Source organism: Oncorhynchus nerka, linkage group LG17 (assembly GCF_034236695.1).
Source record: "Oncorhynchus nerka isolate Pitt River linkage group LG17, Oner_Uvic_2.0, whole genome shotgun sequence".
In the NCBI taxonomy this organism is placed as follows: Eukaryota; Metazoa; Chordata; class Actinopteri; order Salmoniformes; family Salmonidae; genus Oncorhynchus; species Oncorhynchus nerka.
Genome location: NC_088412.1, coordinates 51,775,445 through 51,793,648, shown reverse-complemented (window position 1 = coordinate 51,793,648; position 18,204 = coordinate 51,775,445). Strand labels below are relative to the sequence as shown.

The window sequence follows — 18,204 nt, the reverse complement described above, 5'->3', positions numbered from 1 at the left end:
TGTGACAAATAAAATTTGATTTGATTTGATTTGATATGTAATACATGTATCACTAGCCACTTTAACTATGCCACTTTGTTTACATACTCATCTCATATGTATATACTGTACTCGATACCATCTACTGTATCTTGCCTATGCTGCTCTGTACCATCACTCATTCATATATCTTTATGTACATATTCTTTATCCCCTTACACTGTGTATAAGACAGTAGTTTTAGAATTGTTAGTTAGATTACTTGTTGGTTATTACTGCATTGTCGGAACTAGAAGCACAAGCATTTCGCTACACTCGCATTAACATCTGCTAACCATGTGTATGTGACAAATAACATTTGATTTGATTTGATTAACCCACTGTTCCTAGACCGTTAACCCACTGTTCCTAGGCCGTTAACCCACTGTTCCTAGGCCGTTAACCCACTGTTCCTAGGCCGTTAACCCACTGTTCCTAGGCCGTTAACCCACTGTTCCTAGGCAGTTAACCCACTGTTCCTAGGCCGTTAACCCACTGTTCCTAGGCCAGTTAACCCACTGTTCCTAGGCCAGTTAATCCACTGTTCCTAGACCAGTTATTCCACTGTTCCTAGACCAGTTAATCCACTGTTCCTAGACCAGTTAACCCACTGTTCCTAGACCAGTTAACCCACTGTTCCCCTGAACAAGGCAGTTAACCCACTGTTCCCCTGAACAAGGCAGTTAACCCACTGTTCCTAGACCAGTTAACCCACTGTTCCTAGGCCAGTTAATCCACTGTTCCTAGACCAGTTATTCCACTGTTCCTAGACCAGTTAATCCACTGTTCCTAGACCAGTTAACCCACTGTTCCTAGACCAGTTAACCCACTGTTCCCCTGAACAAGGCAGTTAACCCACTGTTCCTAGACCAGTTAACCCACTGTTCCCCTGAACAAGGCAGTTAACCCACTGTTCCCCTGAACAAGGCAGTTAACCTATTGTTCCTAGACCAGTTAACCCACTGTTCCCCTGAACAAGGCAGTTAACCCACTGTTCCTAGACCAGTTAACCCACTGTTCCCCTGAACAAGGCAGTTAACCCACTGTTCCCCTGAACAAGGCAGTTAACCTATTGTTCCTAGACCAGTTAACCCACTGTTCCCCTGAACAAGGCAGTTAACCCACTGTTCCTAGACCAATTAACCCACTGTTCCTAGGCCGTCATTGAAAATAAGAATTTCTTCTTAACTGACTTGCCTAGTTAAATAAAGGTAAAATAAAAAGAATAGCAGCACCATACCTGAAATCTGTGTTGCAGCTGATTTAACTTCTACCAATCCCAAAAAAACAACAATCAATTGAAGGAATTCTATTCTGCTCTTTACTTGTCTGACGCTGACGCATTTCTAGACAATCTGGACATCCCCTGCCTCAATTCAGATGAACAATCCAGCCCCTGGGCAAGATGGCTTCCCTATTGAAATGTATAAAGCATTTTCTTCTAAATTATCCCCTATTCTCAGGTCAATGTACAATGAAATCCGTTCTAGTCAGAAACTGCCACAGACACTTACTCAGGCGACCGGGTTGAGTGGGAATATCTATTTACAGAACTAGAGAAATGTGGGTTTGGCCCGTCATTTTGTACTCAGTGGTTTTCGTTCTCACCAACAATATTACCTCCAGCTGCTTCCCTCTCCACAGGGGGGCCAGGCAGGATGTTTATCCCCTTTCCTATTTAATATTGCTATTGAGCCTCTTGCTATAGGATTGAGGGAATATTGAGGGGCAACATAACTCACAAGGTGTCCTTATATGCAGACAATCTTCTTTTATACATCTCTAACCCAGTGGAGTCCATACCCCATCTCTTGGACATGCTATAAGGTTTTGGGACATTCTCTGCGTATAAATTAAACCTAACAAAAAGTGTGCTCCACCTCAGAAGGAATTGGCCAATTTCCCATTTAAAGTGGAGCATCAGGTCTTTACTAATTTGGGGATAAAGGTCACACGCTCATTTAAGGCTCTGTTTAAACTTCAAAACACTCTTGGAGCGCACTAAGCAGGATTTCATACGTTTGTCGTCTCTTCCCATTTCATTAACAGGTTGCATTAATTCTGTTAAGATGACTGTACTACCTAGATTTTTGTACTTTTTCCAAATGATGCCCATTTTCCTGCCGAAGTCATTGTTCAAACAACTGGACAGCTACATTTCCAACTTCATTTGGATTAAGTCAAATCCACAAATGAGAAAGGTGTATCTAGAGAGACCTAAGCCTGCCGCCTTCCCAATTTTTGACACTACTACTGGTCAGCAAATACAGTGGGGAGAACAAGTATTTGATACACTGCCGATTTTGCAGGTTTTCCTACTTACAAAGCATGTAGAGGTCTGTAATTTTTAAAAATCATAGGTACACTTCAACTGTGAGAGACGGAATCTAAAACAAAAATCCAGAAAATCACATTGTATGATTTTTAAGTAATTAATTTACATTTTATTGCATGACATAAGTATTTCATACATCAGAAAAGCAGAACTTAATATTTGGTGCAGAAACCTTTGTTTGCAATTACAGAGATCATACGTTTCCTGTAGTTCTTGGCCAGGTTTGCACACACTGCAGCAGGGATTTTGGCCCACTCCTCCATACAGACCTTCTCCAGATCCTTCAGGTTTCGGGGCTGTCGCTGGGCAATACGGACTTTCAGCTACCTCCAAAGATGTTCTATTGTAAGTGCTATTATTGTGAAGTGGAAACGTTTAGGAGCAACAAAGGCTCGAACGGGACCGCAGAGTACTGAAGCTGTAATGCCTAAAAATCGTCTGTCCTTTGGAAAATGACCTGCATATCTGCAGGTATAAAAAAAATTACAATGCAATATATCGATTTACAAATACAAATCAAAAAGTGTTTGTTTGTGGATAGTGATTTACATTTGTGAATATATTTGGCATGATATTGATCCCATAGTGGTGCGCCTCGCGACACCTAGCTCACTCAAGGGAGAACTGCAAGCCCGTTGGAGCGAAACATACAGTCTCCCGATCGTGCGGGGTAGGCGAGGTCCACGATTCTGAAGGCTATAACCCGGACGGTTCCGGTTAATTGACAAGTCATGCAGACAACTATGACCAACCCCCAGCGCCGCAAAACTGGTAGACTAAACCGAGTATCGCCAAAATTAGTACACTGTCACTAGGACGCAACCCAAACGAGATGGCACAAATCACACCGAGTGGGAGGGCAGCAGAGCACCTTGATGGAGAGGCTAACTGCTCCGAGCTATTGAATATCTGCGGGTATGCTTATGCACTCCAACATACAGCTCTTATAAAACGAATCCTCTCTGGAATGAGCAGAGAAAATGAAGAGGTGGAAGTAGTGCCCCGGTACACTGGACTAATCTGAAATTACTCAGAATGTATCCTGCCGCGCGGAAGGATACCATATTGGAGTGATACAATATAGTGCTACATAAATGATACAGCAAATTCAATCTAGCTTCCGTTTCCGCTGAAAACTGGACGAGGAAAGTCCGCTCAGCCGTTTTCTTTTACGTCTGCTACGATAGGTTAGCGTGGTTCAAACAACCCTAATGATTGGTTGACAAATAGTGCCTCTCACAATGCAGATGATGGCTGCATGGTGCGGTTAGTGAGAAGCAACTGCAGCGAGTTCATCAAAAACGGATCTTTTGATCATATGATTTATGTAAAGGCCGTGCAGTTGACATTTCGTCGCAAGTCTGACGATTTTTATAACTATAATGCCACACACTTTGAAAGGTGGTGACAAACGATGGTCAATGTATTCAGCCTACTGGCGAAATCATTTATGATTTAGTTCTTGACTCTGTCATGAGCAAGTGCAGTAGGAACATACCAACCCGAAATAAAACTGATATACAAAAAATAATTAAAAACATAATTAATACACTGTTCTGGACATTAATAATATGTGGATTAAAAAAATACTATTTTCAGCGTTTGAGTGTAAAACAACCCGTTGTTTAAACGAACAGCCCCCTTCGGTTCACTCGCATTTTATTCTCCCACTCGTCACTCTTTCTGTTCTAGGCTCCCAGCTGAACAATCGCACGAGGACCACCGGCCCGGTTAACCAACGACATACAGAACAGTAAGTAACTGACAGTTCGCTTTTCGAGCCGGGGATTCTCGAGAAATGAACACGGGAGTCGTTAGTCGACTTGTTTGGTGGGAGGGAGAAATCATGTGAATGGCTAAGAAAAGCGAAATGTCGTGGAGCCATGATGGGCGCCCAAGACCGGGCCGACCGGCTAAAAATGAATGTCTACATAAACTGAGATACTGAGAAGAAATATTTAAAAAATAATTCAACATTTCAGCGAATTCGTTGCTAATGAATATAGATGTGTATTAAGGCTTTACTTTGTCACAACCTGCCTCGATATCTTGAGAGCGATTGAAGATGTCGACGCTGCAGTGGCGGTGCGAGCTGGTGACCTGAAATAGTTACATTGTAACATCAAACAAAGGAACAGCTCCGCGGTTGATACAATGTTGCTGTTAGTCAGCTAATAACAAGCTATAATGTTTCTTGTCACCGTTTACAATACGATAACCTCTAATAGTATGCCTCTGTCCCCTTCTCTGTGTTCTCAAGAATTGGAAAAGTGAGTATGATTCCGACGTGTCGCCTAACATTAGTAAAAATGTGGTTTAGGCTATTGATTATTCCTCTAATGACATATGCAACGATGCAGTCTTTATAGCCTTTCCCACCCCCACACGGCCCCACTCCAAAGGCAGTCATTGAATGAATACCTTAGATTTCCTCTCACTCACACGTTGCTCTTGCATGCTCCGTGGGGAGGATCCAACAGGAAGTGAAGGCACTTTAGACTAATTATGAAGCTGCCACCATTTAGGCTACTGTAAGCATACTGTACACGCCTATACTGCACCCTATTCCCAAACGTGTTGCTTTTCTGCTAGGTCTGTATGGTGTATTAGGCTATAATGTTTGTTTGTTCATGGCTGGCGGCTGCTGAATGGATGGACATGTTGAACATTCTAATCTAATCACGACAGTTGTTGGTCTTATTCTCACCAAGGAAGGTGAGTTACATAGGGTTTCATATAGGCCACCAATAGACACACCTGTAATGCACAAAATCTTTTTCTGAATGGTGAATTCATCAGGATTTGAATAATAGTCACACAAATATATTTTAAAATATAATTTAAAGCACATTGCTCAGCAATAGTACAGCCCAGTTTGATATTAGTAGGCCTAAAAACAATCAGGGGGGAAAAACAAGGAAATTGGTATAAGGACATGTATTTCCTGTTTCACAATGCTACTGTATGAATCATGAATGTTTCATGGATCGTCCTCCTTCATCAAAACCACAGCTGCATCCCGCACTGCTAATGACTGTGGTTGGTTATGTTGTATAGACATACTGTATAGAGTCTATGATTCTCTTTCTATGCGGTGTACACAGAACCCACAGGATTTGTTCCACATTGCACCCTATTCCCTTTATAGTACACTACTTTTTGACCAGAGCTTTAGCACTATAAACGGAATAGGGTGCCACTTGGTCCGCTCCACAGTGCGAGTTGGTCTCACCTGCATTAGTTCTGACTAAGCATGCCAGTGCTGTTACTGTTATCATCACCACTACACAAAACAGCATTCATTCACCAAGGCTGCCCGGTAACCTTGCTGAGTGATCATATTACATGCTTTGCCCTTTAAGGTTATGCAGAAACCTTTTCAGTTTGCATGCAGAAATTACATGTTGGTATATGCTGTCATTATTGCCATTTGCTTGTAATGGTCATCTTTACAGTTTCAACATTTCGAAGTAGTCAACTGGGTGGGACTTTCTATCGGGTTAAGAGGCACCACATAATACCATCCAGGTCACCAGGAGGACTCAGACAATGAATTATACTCCAATTGGCTCGTTCATCCCCCCTCCTCTCCCCTGTTTCCTATTGGCTCATTCATCCCCCCTCCCCTCCCCTGTAACTATTCCCCAGGTCACATAATTCCATCCAGGTCACCAGGAGGACTCAGCCAATGAATTATACTCCAATTGGCTCGTTCATCCCCCCTCCTCTCCCCTGTTTCCTATTGGCTCGTTCATCCCCCCTCCCCTGTAACTATTCCCCAGGTCGTTGCTGTAAATGAGTTGTTCTCTCTCAATTTACCTGGTAAAATAAGGGTACAACAAATAAATAAAACGAGCAAGCATTACATAACTGCAGGTGGCAGTAAATCGCCAACCGTGGCTTTATACCTGTTCAAACAACACCCTCCAGGTGGTAGTATGCACCCTTTCAGTTTGTTTACCAACTCGTAGAAGTAATAACATAAGGAAATAGCCTCAATGGCGCTGCCCATTTTCTCACAGACTCCATAATGGGAAAGATACTATGTTGTGTCCTCTACCTCTATGTGGACCTGAATAGAAGTAGTCCAGAGACATGCTGGTTAAAGGGCTGTTTATCTACTATGGGTGGCCTCAGAAGTCTGAGAATCACAAGAACTCCAGAATGTAACATTGGACATTAGGAGTTGTGTTCAGAGGGCATGAAATGGGAGTAAAACTTGTGACAGGGGCACTATTACTTACATCCATCGTTCAGTTCATTTTTCATAATCTATTGGTCTGCTTGATCTGGTTCTTTTCACATTCTTTTCCGCTCTCTTCCTTTCCTGCATGCCTAAAAGCATTCTGGGATTGGTCCGTTGAATTCTCTCTTAGCTCTGTTAAACAGAGATTCGCTTCGTAAGTAAAATTTACAAAGATACTAAAATTAGAAGATATTTAAAAGACTATAATCTATATGGATCAATCTGTCTCTCTAAATTCCTCTCTGTGTAACTAACCCTCTGGCATGCCCCTGTCACTCTCTTTCTCTGCTTCGTATCAAAGATGATGCCTCAGAGGAACCCCTTGTGTTCAGCAATGGATCAGTCCGATCCTGATCTCCCTTCCAGACGCTGCCAGGTGGACTGTACCACTGAGGTGGCAGTGGAGGGAGGTCAGAGGAACGGGGGTGGTGCTGCTTCGTCCTCCCCAGAGAGTAGCAGTGTGAATGGAGACGGCAATGGGAAACGCAGTGGGAAGAGGCGTCGCCGTCGTAAACGCTCCGCTCAACCCGATAACCGCCCGGCTCCTGTTGCCATGATGACTCCGCTGCCACCACCACCACCTGGCCAGGAGAAAGGGGAGGAGCCCCAGCTTTGCCAGAAGGGCAGTAGCCGCATCTCTCCCGACCCTGCTCCTGACTCCCCCGGCGCGGTCCTGCTCGGCCTGCGATCTGAGTGTGGTTCAGTGTGGTTTGACCGCAGTGTGTATGAGCAGGCTGAGAGTCTGTATCAGTGCTGGTTGGCACACTCTGCCAACGGGTCGATGACACGGCCCATCGGCTCACCCCCAACCCTGACGACTGACAACCACCCCGCCTCCCCTCAACCCTCACTATCACCCTCACCCCAAGCCCCGAACCACCCCAGCAACCATCCACCCATAGTTGCCAAAGAGCATTGCATTGTTGCAGAGCCACTGCAGCCAGCAGCCCCAGAATTCCTAGCCCTCCCTGCCAACAGCCCCAGCACACCAGCCACGCCAGATGAGGGGTACCTGTCCCTGGCCCAGACCCCCCAGGCAGCCTCCACATCTCCACTGACCCCGGCCCCTGGCCAGCCAGTGAATGGGCTCCCCCGTCTCCCCATGGAGCTGCTGAGGGACGTGTGGCTGGAGAAACCTCTCTACGACCGGGCCGAGGCAGCCTTCTACCAGAGCCTCTATGGAAACAACCGCTCTCCCACCGGCAACAACCTGGGTGGTGGAGCTTCCACCTCACGTACCAACCCCAACGCTCCCTCAACCTCCAGAGGAAGTGGAGACCACCCACAGAGTCTTGTTGAAGAAGAAGAAGAGGAGGAGGAGGAAGAAGTGGTAGAAGAAGAAGCCGTGGTCTCACAGGGGAAGCTCGAAGTCTTCCACGCTCTGCGCACCATTCAGGAGGAGGAGGAGCCTGCTGACGTCGCAGAGGAGGAAGGTGGGGCCATGTCGATGGGAGGAGTGTGCTACTTCCTGCATCCAGACAGCGAGAGGGTTTGGCTGGACCAGAGACGCTACGAGGCTGCAGAGAGCCGTTTCTACAGTTACCGTCAGATTGTACCTGCTGAGTCAACAGTAGCAGACAGAGAGGAGGGGGCTCGTGGGCAAGAAGATGCTGTGGTGTCGGCAACATTGTTACCACAACCGTCATCGGTCGCCTGCACCGGCCCTCTGAGGGACAAGTATGACCCCTCCCAGGAGACTGGACCTCTACAAACACAGCTTCACTTACTCCTTTTTTCCCCCCTTATTTTTTTTCTCCTTTTTGATGTTGTCTGTGTCTTGGTTTGGTTAATTTGTTTGTTTCACATAATTTATTAAACTTTGTTTGGCTCATTTGTCTCTTTTTTGTTTTATTTGGTTTTTAGATGTAATCCTTTTCCATTTAATTTTTTTGCATATGCTTGATTTATTTGACTCAATGTTAGTGGTTTTCAAAGATGTAGCTTACTTCTAAGGATGATGTTAGTGTGGCGTTGACGGTGAAAGAGAAGTGGTCTTGTCTGTAAATAGTGGAACACAGATGGTTAAAACAGAGGGACACAAGCTTTCTGGTGGACTGAATGTTACTTTACTAACCATTTGTTATCCTGTCTGTCTCTCTCTCTCTGTCCGTGTAGCACCATGAGTTCAGCAGTAGACTACTTTGTCCAGGAGAAGATCTGGTTTGATAAGCCTCGCTATGACGATGCGGAGAGACACTTCTACGAACGCATTAACAGCACCTCACACCCAGCACAGGTAGGTAGAGAGCGTTTCTTTTAGTGTGTGTGTGCCAATGCCCTCCCCCACATTGTCGGTCTTTTCCTGACACGTGTCGCCACCTGATATCCATTACCACATTGTTGGGAAGCAAGAAAGGCGTTTCACTTAAAACTTGGATACGTCTCTGGTGTGTGTATGCCTACATCCTGTCAGACCTGGTCTCCTGTACCCTATAGGAGCTGGGAGCCAACACCATCCTGCAGGACATAGCCCGGGCCAGAGAGAACATCCAGAAGTCCCTAGCAGGAGTGAGTATAAAATAAACCCATCCAACCCTTCATACAACACATATATCTCACATTATCTGTTTTTAAAGCTGCACTGAAAGTAAGATACTTTATTAAATGTAGTTTTACAGGGACAATGCACACCATTACTGTAAATATGTCAAAGACACACACACACACACACACACAAACGTGTAAGCAAGGCTGAACCAGCTATATGTGACCACACGGCTAAGGCTACATGTCACGGGGAAACGCAAGGTGTGGGTACCTTGACTCTGAACTGCTGCTGAGAGCATTGAATACCCTGGGTCGTATTCATGAAGCAAGATTTCTTGTATTGCTGGCTAGCTCTTAATTTCTCTGATTCCTCTTTAGACCAACCCTGGGTATACTTTAACTTTGCCTGATCCTATTTTGTAGCTTTCTCTCTCTTTCTGCTAGTGTCCCTTCTGCACCTCCAACCTCATTCAACTCTCTCCCTCCTTCCCTTCCCGCACCCCAGCTGAAGAATTCGCTGTTACCTAGCAGAGGCTTTGATCAACCCCAGAACCCCCATCCTGTAAGTGTCCCACCCTGTGTGACAGTAGCTAGACCCCCCCCCCCCCCCACTCTGACTAAGAGCAATGTCACAGACTTGTGCACACACTCACACAAACAAACAAACCCAACCACCCTCCTTCATTCTCCCTGTATGATGGGTCTGCTTCTCTCTCTGACTCCATAGTCTGCCCTGTCCTTGGCCACCCTCCACTGAGCTTACTCTCTCTCTAGGTGGTGCTGAGATGGACACTTGTTTCTTTGGTTTTTGAAGAGTTGTGATTGGTCAACTTCAGGATTCTAATATTTGGACACCTCCATGTATAATGCTCCAGAGGGGTTACTTGGATTTCCTGAAACTTTCCTCTGATCGTCACCATAACAACAGACTCTAAAGTACCTTTTTATTCCTGAGTGAGACAGCTTTGCATGAGCTGCAATTGTAGCTGTTGTTGTCCAATCTGTGCCTCTAGGTGATGGTGGTTATTTACGTGTACAGGTGATGTAATGTGTTGCTCATTCTATTCATGTCTGCCCTGTCTCCTCAATTGGTTGTGGTGGTACCTGAGTTTAGCCACTAGAGTTCGCTGGTGATATGCTTATAGGGATATCCTGACACTCTTTCGTGTGTGTGTGTGTTCAGAGTGCAGCTAATGGGGCAGGAGATCAAGGCGAACTCATCACACGGATTAAGAGCCTGGAGCTAGAGAACAACAGTCTGAACCAAGGTGTGTGTGTGTATACTGAACAAAAATATAAACACAACATTTTAAAGTTGAAATAAAAGATCCCCAAAATGTTCCATACACATACATGTGTTTACATCCCTGTTAGTACGCATTTCTCCTTTGCCAAAATAATCCATCCACCTGACAGTTGTGGCATATTAAGAAGCTGATTAAACAGCATGATCTTTACTGGGGATGCATGATATATTGGTGAACATATCACCTGTCCCAGACCCCCCAGGATATCGGAATCGACCGATATTAGCTAAAAATACCGACATCAACATCGGCCCGATGTCTAGTTTAACACCGATGTTAAAAACCGATGTCAAAGCTACTGTGCTACATACCTATATAATGTAGGTACATGACGTAATAACGGCACATGCTAAACGTGTAACACAGCATTCCACAATGTCTCCTGTGTGGATCGAGCAGTCAACAAGTCGAGCAGTCATTTGAAAGAGCACGTTGTCCTTGACAATCAACCTCTGTTGTGGGTGATGTTGGTTTTCACTGACTGGTCGAGCACTGGTACACACTACCAAGTGCGCTATTTTTCAGATGTTGCCCTACCGGAGTTAATAATAGCTTCACTGCTGTTAGCTTCACGACATGCCTACTATGGAAGGCCGTTTGGGTCTTTGCGCGTCAAAAAAGATACAGTAGCGCAAACACCGGCCACGAACAATGTGTTTACAATACCGCATTGGTAATAAAGCATAATTTGTTCGACCGCAACTTCAGGGGTAGCTTAGCTTGGTACCTAGCTAGCTTTAGCTTGGTACCTAGCTAGCTTTAGCTTGGTACCTAGCTAGCTTTAGCTTGGTACCTAGCTAGCTTTAGCTTGGTACCTAGCTCGCTTTAGCTTGGTACCTAGCTCGCTTTAGCTTGGTACCTAGCTCGCTTTAGCTTGGTACCTAGCTAGCACCAATACAACCAGCCTGAAAACTGACCAGTAGAACCTGCAGTCATTTTCATTATTCTTAGCTATGATTTAGGAATCGTTGTGACGTTTTAGTTAGGTTGCCACTTGTTGTTCGCCTATTGAAATTGAACTCAAGTTCATGAAAATAAATAGCTAGTCAGCTACTTAACCCTGTTGCCCAAAGCGACTTTTATTTAAAGAGGCAAGTCCGTTAAGAACAAATTATTATTTACAATGACGACCCGGACGACGCTAGACCAAATTGTGCACCCCGCCCTATGGGACTCCCAATCGCGGTCGGATGTGATACGGCCTGGATTCGAACCAGGGACTGTATTGACACCTCTTACTGAAATGCAGGGCCTTAGACCGCTGCGTCCATGTGTGTGTGTTAACTATATAACTGTACTAGAATGCTTAAAAGGCAGCTAAAATTCTAAATATCATGTATCGTTTTTTTTTTGGCAAGGAAAATATCGGATATTGGTATCGGCCAAAAATGTAATATCGGTGCATCACTAATCATTACACGTGCGCCTAGTGCTGGGGACAACAAAAGGCCACTAAAGTTTTGTCTCAACACAATGCCACGGATGTCTCAAGTTGAGGGAGAGTGCAATTGGCATGCTGACTGCAGGAATGACCACCAGAGCTGTTGCCAGAGAATGGAATGTTAATTTCTCTACCATAAGCCGCCTCCAACGTCGTTTTAGAGAATTTGGCAGTACGTCCAACCCGCCTCTCAACCGCAGACTGTAACCACGCCAGCCCTGGACCTCCACATTTGGCTTCTTCACCTGTGGGATTGTCTGAGATCAGCCACCTGGACAGCTGATGAAACTCAGGAGTATTTCTGTCTATAATAAAGCCCTTTTGTTGGGAAAAACTCATTCTGATTGGCTGGGCCTGGCTCCCAAGTGGGTGGGCCTATGCCCTCCCAGGGCTACCTGTGGCTGCGGCCCTGCCCAGTCATGTGAAATCCATAGATCAGGGCCTAATGAATTCATTTAAATTGACCGATTTCCTTCTATGAACTGTAACTCAGTCAAATCATTGCAATTGTTGCATTTTCATATTTTTGTTCAGTGTATGTATGTGTGTCCACATGTATAGAGATCAAATTACCCTTCGAAAATGTTACTGAAAGGTGTTTGTTTCCCTATTTGTATACAGAATGTCTAATCTGTATTACAGATGATATAACTAGTCTGTAATCTTACTGACTTCCTTTGTGTGTGTTTAAGTGGTGGAGGACCTGCGGTTGGCTCTGTCTAAATTGGAGTGTCGGGTAGCGGTGCTGGAGAAATCACCGTCGCCAGCTGCAGCCCCAGTCTCTGCAGCCCCCTGTACAAATGTAAGTCCCTCTCGCTCTGGTCCTATGTGGCTTAGTCGGGAAGAGCATGGTGCGCAATGCCAAGGTTGTGGGTTCAATTACCGCAAGGATTACCCCAAGGATCGCATACACATACTAAAAATGCATGCACTCACTGTAGTCTGTCGCTTTGAATAAAAGACTGCTAAGTGGCCATTCTTTCGACAGATGTCATTCTTATGAGACAAGTAGCCATGGACTATTTTCAGACTGAGCCTTCTGACGTGACACAAAGCGGCATATATTTTTATGTCTACCCATGTGTGTGGTACCAGTCAAAAATTTGGACACACCTTCAAGGGTTTTTCTTTATTTTTACTATTTTCTACATTGTAGAATAATAGTGAAGACATCAAAACTATGAAATTACACATATGGAATCAAGTAGTAGCCAAAAAAGTATTCAACAAATCAAATTCTATTTTAGATTCTTTAAAGTAGCCACCCTTTGCCTTAATGACAGCTTTGCACGCGCTTGGCTTCACCCGGAATGCCTTTCCAACAGTCTTGAAGGAGTTTCCACATATGCTGAGCACTTGTTGGTTGCTTTTCGTTCCCTCTGTGGTCCAACTCATTCCAAACCATCTCAATTTGGTTGAGGTCATGTAATCGTGGAGGCCAGGTCATCGGATGCAGCACTCCATAACTCTCCTTCTAGGTCAAATAGCCGTACACAGCCTGGAGGTGTGTTGGGTCATTGTCCTGTTGAAAAACAAATGATAGTCCCACTAAGCCCAAACCAGATGGGATGGTGTATCACTGCAGAATGCTGTGGTAGCCATGCTGGTTAAGTGCAAACCAGATGGGATGGTGTATCACTGCAGAATGCTGTGGTAGCCATGCTGTTTAAGTGTGCCTTGAATTCTAAATAAATCACAGATAGTGTCACCAGCAAAGCACCATCACACCTCCTCCTCCATGCTTCACAGAACCACACATGCAGAGATCATCCGTTCACCTACTCTGTGTATTACAAAGACACAGCGGTTGGAACCAAAAATCTCAAATATGGGCTCATCAGACCAAAGGACAGATTTCCACAGGTCTAATGTCCATTGCTCGTGTTTCTTGGCCCAAGCAAGTCTCTTCTTCTTATTGGTGTCTTTTAGTAGTGGTTTCTTTGCAGCAATTCAACCATGTAGGCCAGATTCATGAAGTCTCCTCTGAACAGTTGATGTTGAGATATGTCTGTTACTTGAACTCTGTGAAGCATTTATTTGGGCTACAATTTCTCAGGCTGGTAACTAATGAACTTATCCTCTGCGGCAGAGGTAACTCTTCCGTTCCTGTGGTGGTCCTCAAGAGAGCCAGTTTCATCATAGCACTTGGTTTTTGCGACTGCACTTGAAGAAACCTTCAAAGTTCTTGAGATTTTCCAGATTGACTGACTTTCATGTCTTATAGTAATGATGCACTGTAGTTTCTCTTTACTTATTTGAGCTGTTCTTGCCATAAAATGGACTTGGTCTTTTACCAAATAGGGCTATTTTGTGTATACCACCCCTACCTTGTCACAACACAACTGATTGGCTCAAATTTTTTAAGAAGGAAAGAAATTCCACAAATGAACTTTTAACAAGGCACACCTGTTAATTGAAATGCATTCCAGATGACTACCTCATGAAGCTGGTTGGGGGAATGCAAAGAGTGTGCAAAGCTGCCATCAAGGCAAAGGGTGGCTACTTTGAAGAATCTCAAATATGAAACGTGTTATTTCATAGTTTGTCTTCGCTATTATTTTACAATATAAAAAATAAAGAAAAACCCTTGAACGAGTAGGTGTATCCAAACTTTTGTCTGGTACAATATATGAGTGTGTATTTTAATCGCCTCTTCTCTTCAGGGAACCTCTGTCCAGCAGCAGAAGACCAGCCCCCCAGTGGAGGATGAAGATGATGATGATGATGATATGGACTTGTTCGGCAGCGATGAAGAGGAGGATGCGGAGGCTGAGCGACTCAAAGAGCAGAGGCTGAAAGAGTATGCAGAGAAGAAGGCAAAGAAACCCACCCTCATCGCAAAGTCCTCCATCCTATTGGACGTCAAGCCTGTATGTCACAGACCCCGCGCTTCTCCTAATACTTTCGCCAATCACTATACAGTATTTTTTTAAAAATATGAATGGAATTTTGGTCTCTTCCTCTGTGTTTGTGTTCCTGACATTACTATCATCCCATCCCTCTCCCCCCTGCCCTCTCTCTATACCCCACCTCCCTCCCTCCCCTCTCTTACAGTGGGATGATGAGACAGACATGGCTAAACTGGAGGAATGTGTGAGGTCTGTTGTCGCTGACGGTCTACTTTGGGGTCAATCTAAGCTTGTTCCTGTGGGTTATGGTATCCGGAAGCTACAGATCCAGTGTGTTGTCGAGGACGACAAGGTCGGGACAGACCTGCTAGAGGAGGAGATTACAAAGTTTGAGGACTTTGTAAGTACAGGCGCGCGCACACACACACCCACACACACGTAATCCTTCGGGGGTCCACAATGAAATATAAAAATGTAACTGGCACACTATGTACAGGTTAGCGTTCCCAAATTAGAAATGGTTATGTACTTTATCTTGATGAATGTTATCTCTTGTTCTGCAGGTCCAGAGTGTTGACGTAGCAGCCTTCAACAAGATCTGATTCTGACCTTCTTCCTTTTCATTGGGCCCGTCCCACCTGGCACCCCATTCACTCTGTCGTGCTCTACTTTAAGCCCTATGAGCTGTTCAAAGGTAGTGCACTATATAGAGAATAGCGTGTCATGTGGGACGTAACCATGTTCCCAGTCCGTCCCTTGCTGCTGTTTGTGTCACTCATGGTTAATAATAAAGAGCTTTTGGTGCACTTTAACTAGTTTCTTGTCTGTCTCTCTGTGAGTATTAACACATGTATGCAGCCACGTGGGGAACAATAGTAGGAAATAAAGGGTCAAATGCATGGGTAGCGGCAAGATATATCAGTCATTCTCTTTATTAAGAGAAGGCTCTGGACCACTTTACCAAATCAACTGTTCTTACATTGTGTCCATTTCTGTATTCAAACAAGGCTAGGTGATCACTAGTGGATGTAGAGTTTTCTTTGTGAATTATTATGAAAGTTGACAGCAAAACGGCATACAGTAGAAGAAGTTATAGCTATACGAATGGGTAAAATGACTGGGATTTCCCAGCCCGTTCCTTAGAGTCTGTAAACTCATCCATCTCCTGCTAACATAATGATCATTCATTGTTCTGCGACATCTTAATACTTATAATAATCTGTGTAACTTTGCTGCATGCTCTTTCTCCTTTTGTCCCCACAGTGGATCACAAACCAAGATAAAACACAAGGTAGAAATCCTCAGGGAATTCAGTCTTAACCGTATGGAGGAGTTTGTTAACAGAAAAATGGTGCCTGTTCAAGAAGGAAAGATCCAACAGGGATATTTTTCACATTATTGATGGCATTTGAGACATACTCATGGATTTTGTCAGCTGTGCTCACATTGGCAATTTGAAGTGACTCAAAACCTATTGTCACGCTCGTTGTAATGAGTAGGCCAAGGTGCAGCTTGCGTAGAGTTCCACATATTTTTAATAAATCGAAACTCAATTAGCACAAACGAAACGTGACGCTATTGGTGTGCACACAGGCAACTAAATGTAGACAAGATCCCACAACCAGCAATGGGCAAAATGGCTACCTAAATATGATCCCCAATCAGAGACAATGAAAAACACTGCCTCTGATTGGGAAGCATATCAGGCCACCATAGAAATATAATTTACCTCGATGACCCACCCATAGAAATATAATTCACCTAGATGACCCACCCTAGTCACTATCATGCCCCAACCAACAGCTTTCTATGGTCAGGGCGTGACACCTATTTGCATATCTTATTCAAATCTGTGCTTTTTCCTGCAGTCTGAACAGCCAAAACGCAAATGGAATTGGATATTTCAAACCAACTTCGTAGGTTGTTCATACAAATCTGATTCCCAGCCATGTGACTTTTGTCAAAATGGTTAAATCTGATTTATTTAGTTTTTAGACTTATTTGGGATATCTTGTTGCTTGCTAGCTACTCTGACAGTTTGACAAGAACGTGGTAGCTAACTAGTTTGTTAATAGTTTACAAACAAATTGGTAAATGTGCTAGAATGCTAAACAGCTGCTGTGGCCAAAAATTGTTTTGAAAGTTGGATCATCTTGTCCTTTGAGGCTTTAAAAGTGTTCTTACACTATGATTGTGAACATTCAAAGCAACTGGGGAAACGTCCAGGGCATTATTGTCACCTTAGCTTGCTACATAACTTCTGAGTGATAGGAAGCACGAGCACCACCACCACTCGGCCTACACCACCGTGCACACAACCGTCACAACAATGACAACTAGCGTAGCCATTTCAGCAAATGACTGCTGTCTGAACACACATCCCATTTGGTCGCTTGTAACTTGCTGCTTGGATAGTCAGTAGTCCAAAACTGCTTTGAAAAACGTCTGATTTGAGTAATAAGGCCTGCAGTGTGAACAAGGCTTAATATCTCTCAAACTTATTGTTCCCCTCGAATCAGGGACTGATTTAGACCTGGGACACCAGGCGGTTGCAATTAATTATCAGGTAGAACCGAACCAGCAGGCTCCAGACCTCCATAATGCTAATATTGGGTCTATTGTGAACACAATGTAACGACAAGTAATAATTAGGAGAAGATAGTGGACAACGCTGTTGCCAGCGACACAAAGTCTGAATGTGTCCCATCCAAATTATAGACACTTTTTTTGCCACATGTGCCCAATACAACAAGTGTAGACTACCGTGAAATGCTTACTTACAAGCCCTTAAACAGTGCAGTTCAAGAAGAAGGAAATATTTATCAAGTAGGATCAAATAAAAAGTATCACAATAAGAATAACAATAACGAGGCTATATACAGGGGGTACCGAGTCCGTGTGCAGGGGTACAGGCTAGGTAATCTGTACATGTAGGTGGGGGTGAAGTGACTATGCATACGTAACAAACAAACAGCGAGTAGCAGCAGTGTACAAGGAGTGGTGGGGGGTCAATGTAAATTATCCGGTGGCGATTTTTATGAATTGTTCAGCAGTCTTATGGCTTGGGTGGGTAGAAGCTGTTGAGGAGCCTTTTTGTCCTAGACTTGGCGCTCCGGTACCACTTGCCACGCGGTAGCAGAGAAAACAGTCTATAACTTGGTGACTGGAGCCTCTGACAATTCTATTGGCTTTCCTCTGATACTGCCTATTATATAGGTCCTAGATGGCAGGAAGCTTGGCCCCAGTGATGTACTGGGCCGTTCGCACTACCCTCTGTAGAGCCTTACAGTCGGATGCCGAGCAGTTCCCATACCAGGCGGTGATGCAACTGGTCAGGATGCTCTTGATGGTGCAGCTGTATAACCTTTTTGAGGATCTGGGGGCCCATGCCAAATCTTTTTAGTCTCCTGAGGGGGAAAAGGTTTTGTTGTGCCCTCTTCACGACTGACTTGGTATGTTTGGACCATGATAGTTCATTGGGGATGTGGACACCAAGGAACTTTTAAATCTCGAACCGTTCC

General features: G+C 44.4%; 2 protein-coding genes across 3 annotated transcripts; both read left to right on the top strand.

Annotated features, from left to right (window-relative positions):
- The first annotated feature begins 3,997 nt into the window (after positions 1 to 3,997).
- eef1db (eukaryotic translation elongation factor 1 delta b (guanine nucleotide exchange protein)) lies at positions 3,998 to 15,495 on the top strand. 2 transcript variants are annotated; one of them, XM_029686931.2, is made up of 9 exons: positions 3,998 to 4,106; positions 8,715 to 8,835; positions 9,036 to 9,107; positions 9,592 to 9,648; positions 10,270 to 10,354; positions 12,527 to 12,636; positions 14,498 to 14,704; positions 14,889 to 15,083; positions 15,247 to 15,495. In XM_029686931.2, the coding sequence occupies exons 2-9, from the start codon at positions 8,719 to 8,721 to the stop codon at positions 15,283 to 15,285; spliced, it is 882 nt and encodes a 293-aa protein (XP_029542791.1). In that variant the 5' UTR covers positions 3,998 to 4,106; positions 8,715 to 8,718; the 3' UTR covers positions 15,286 to 15,495. The 2 variants fall into 2 exon arrangements, with proteins under 2 accessions (XP_029542791.1, XP_029542793.1); XM_029686933.2 differs by lacking the exon at positions 9,592 to 9,648 and having other exon boundaries at positions 3,999 to 4,106.
- Positions 4,114 to 8,708, top strand: LOC135561446 (uncharacterized). The gene is made up of 2 exons (XM_065003223.1): positions 4,114 to 6,753; positions 6,901 to 8,708. Exon 2 carries the CDS (start codon positions 6,901 to 6,903, stop codon positions 8,413 to 8,415), a length of 1,515 nt encoding a protein of 504 aa, XP_064859295.1. The 5' UTR covers positions 4,114 to 6,753; the 3' UTR covers positions 8,416 to 8,708.
- Positions 15,496 to 18,204: the final 2,709 nt, after the last annotated feature.

What these genes read in the sequence shown, in the direction of transcription:
- LOC135561446 (XM_065003223.1), top strand. Translation starts at nt 6,901, where the DNA reads ATGATGCCTCAGAGGAACCCCTTGTGTTCAGCAATGGATCAGTCCGAT.
- eef1db (XM_029686931.2), top strand. Translation starts at nt 8,719, where the DNA reads ATGAGTTCAGCAGTAGACTACTTTGTCCAGGAGAAGATCTGGTTTGAT. An exon ending in AACCCCAGAACCCCCATCCT is followed by an intron (nt 9,649 to 10,269) that starts GTAAGTGTCCCA and finishes GTGTGTGTTCAG; the next exon opens with AGTGCAGCTAATGGGGCAGG. An exon ending in TTACAAAGTTTGAGGACTTT is followed by an intron (nt 15,084 to 15,246) that starts GTAAGTACAGGC and finishes CTTGTTCTGCAG; the next exon opens with GTCCAGAGTGTTGACGTAGC.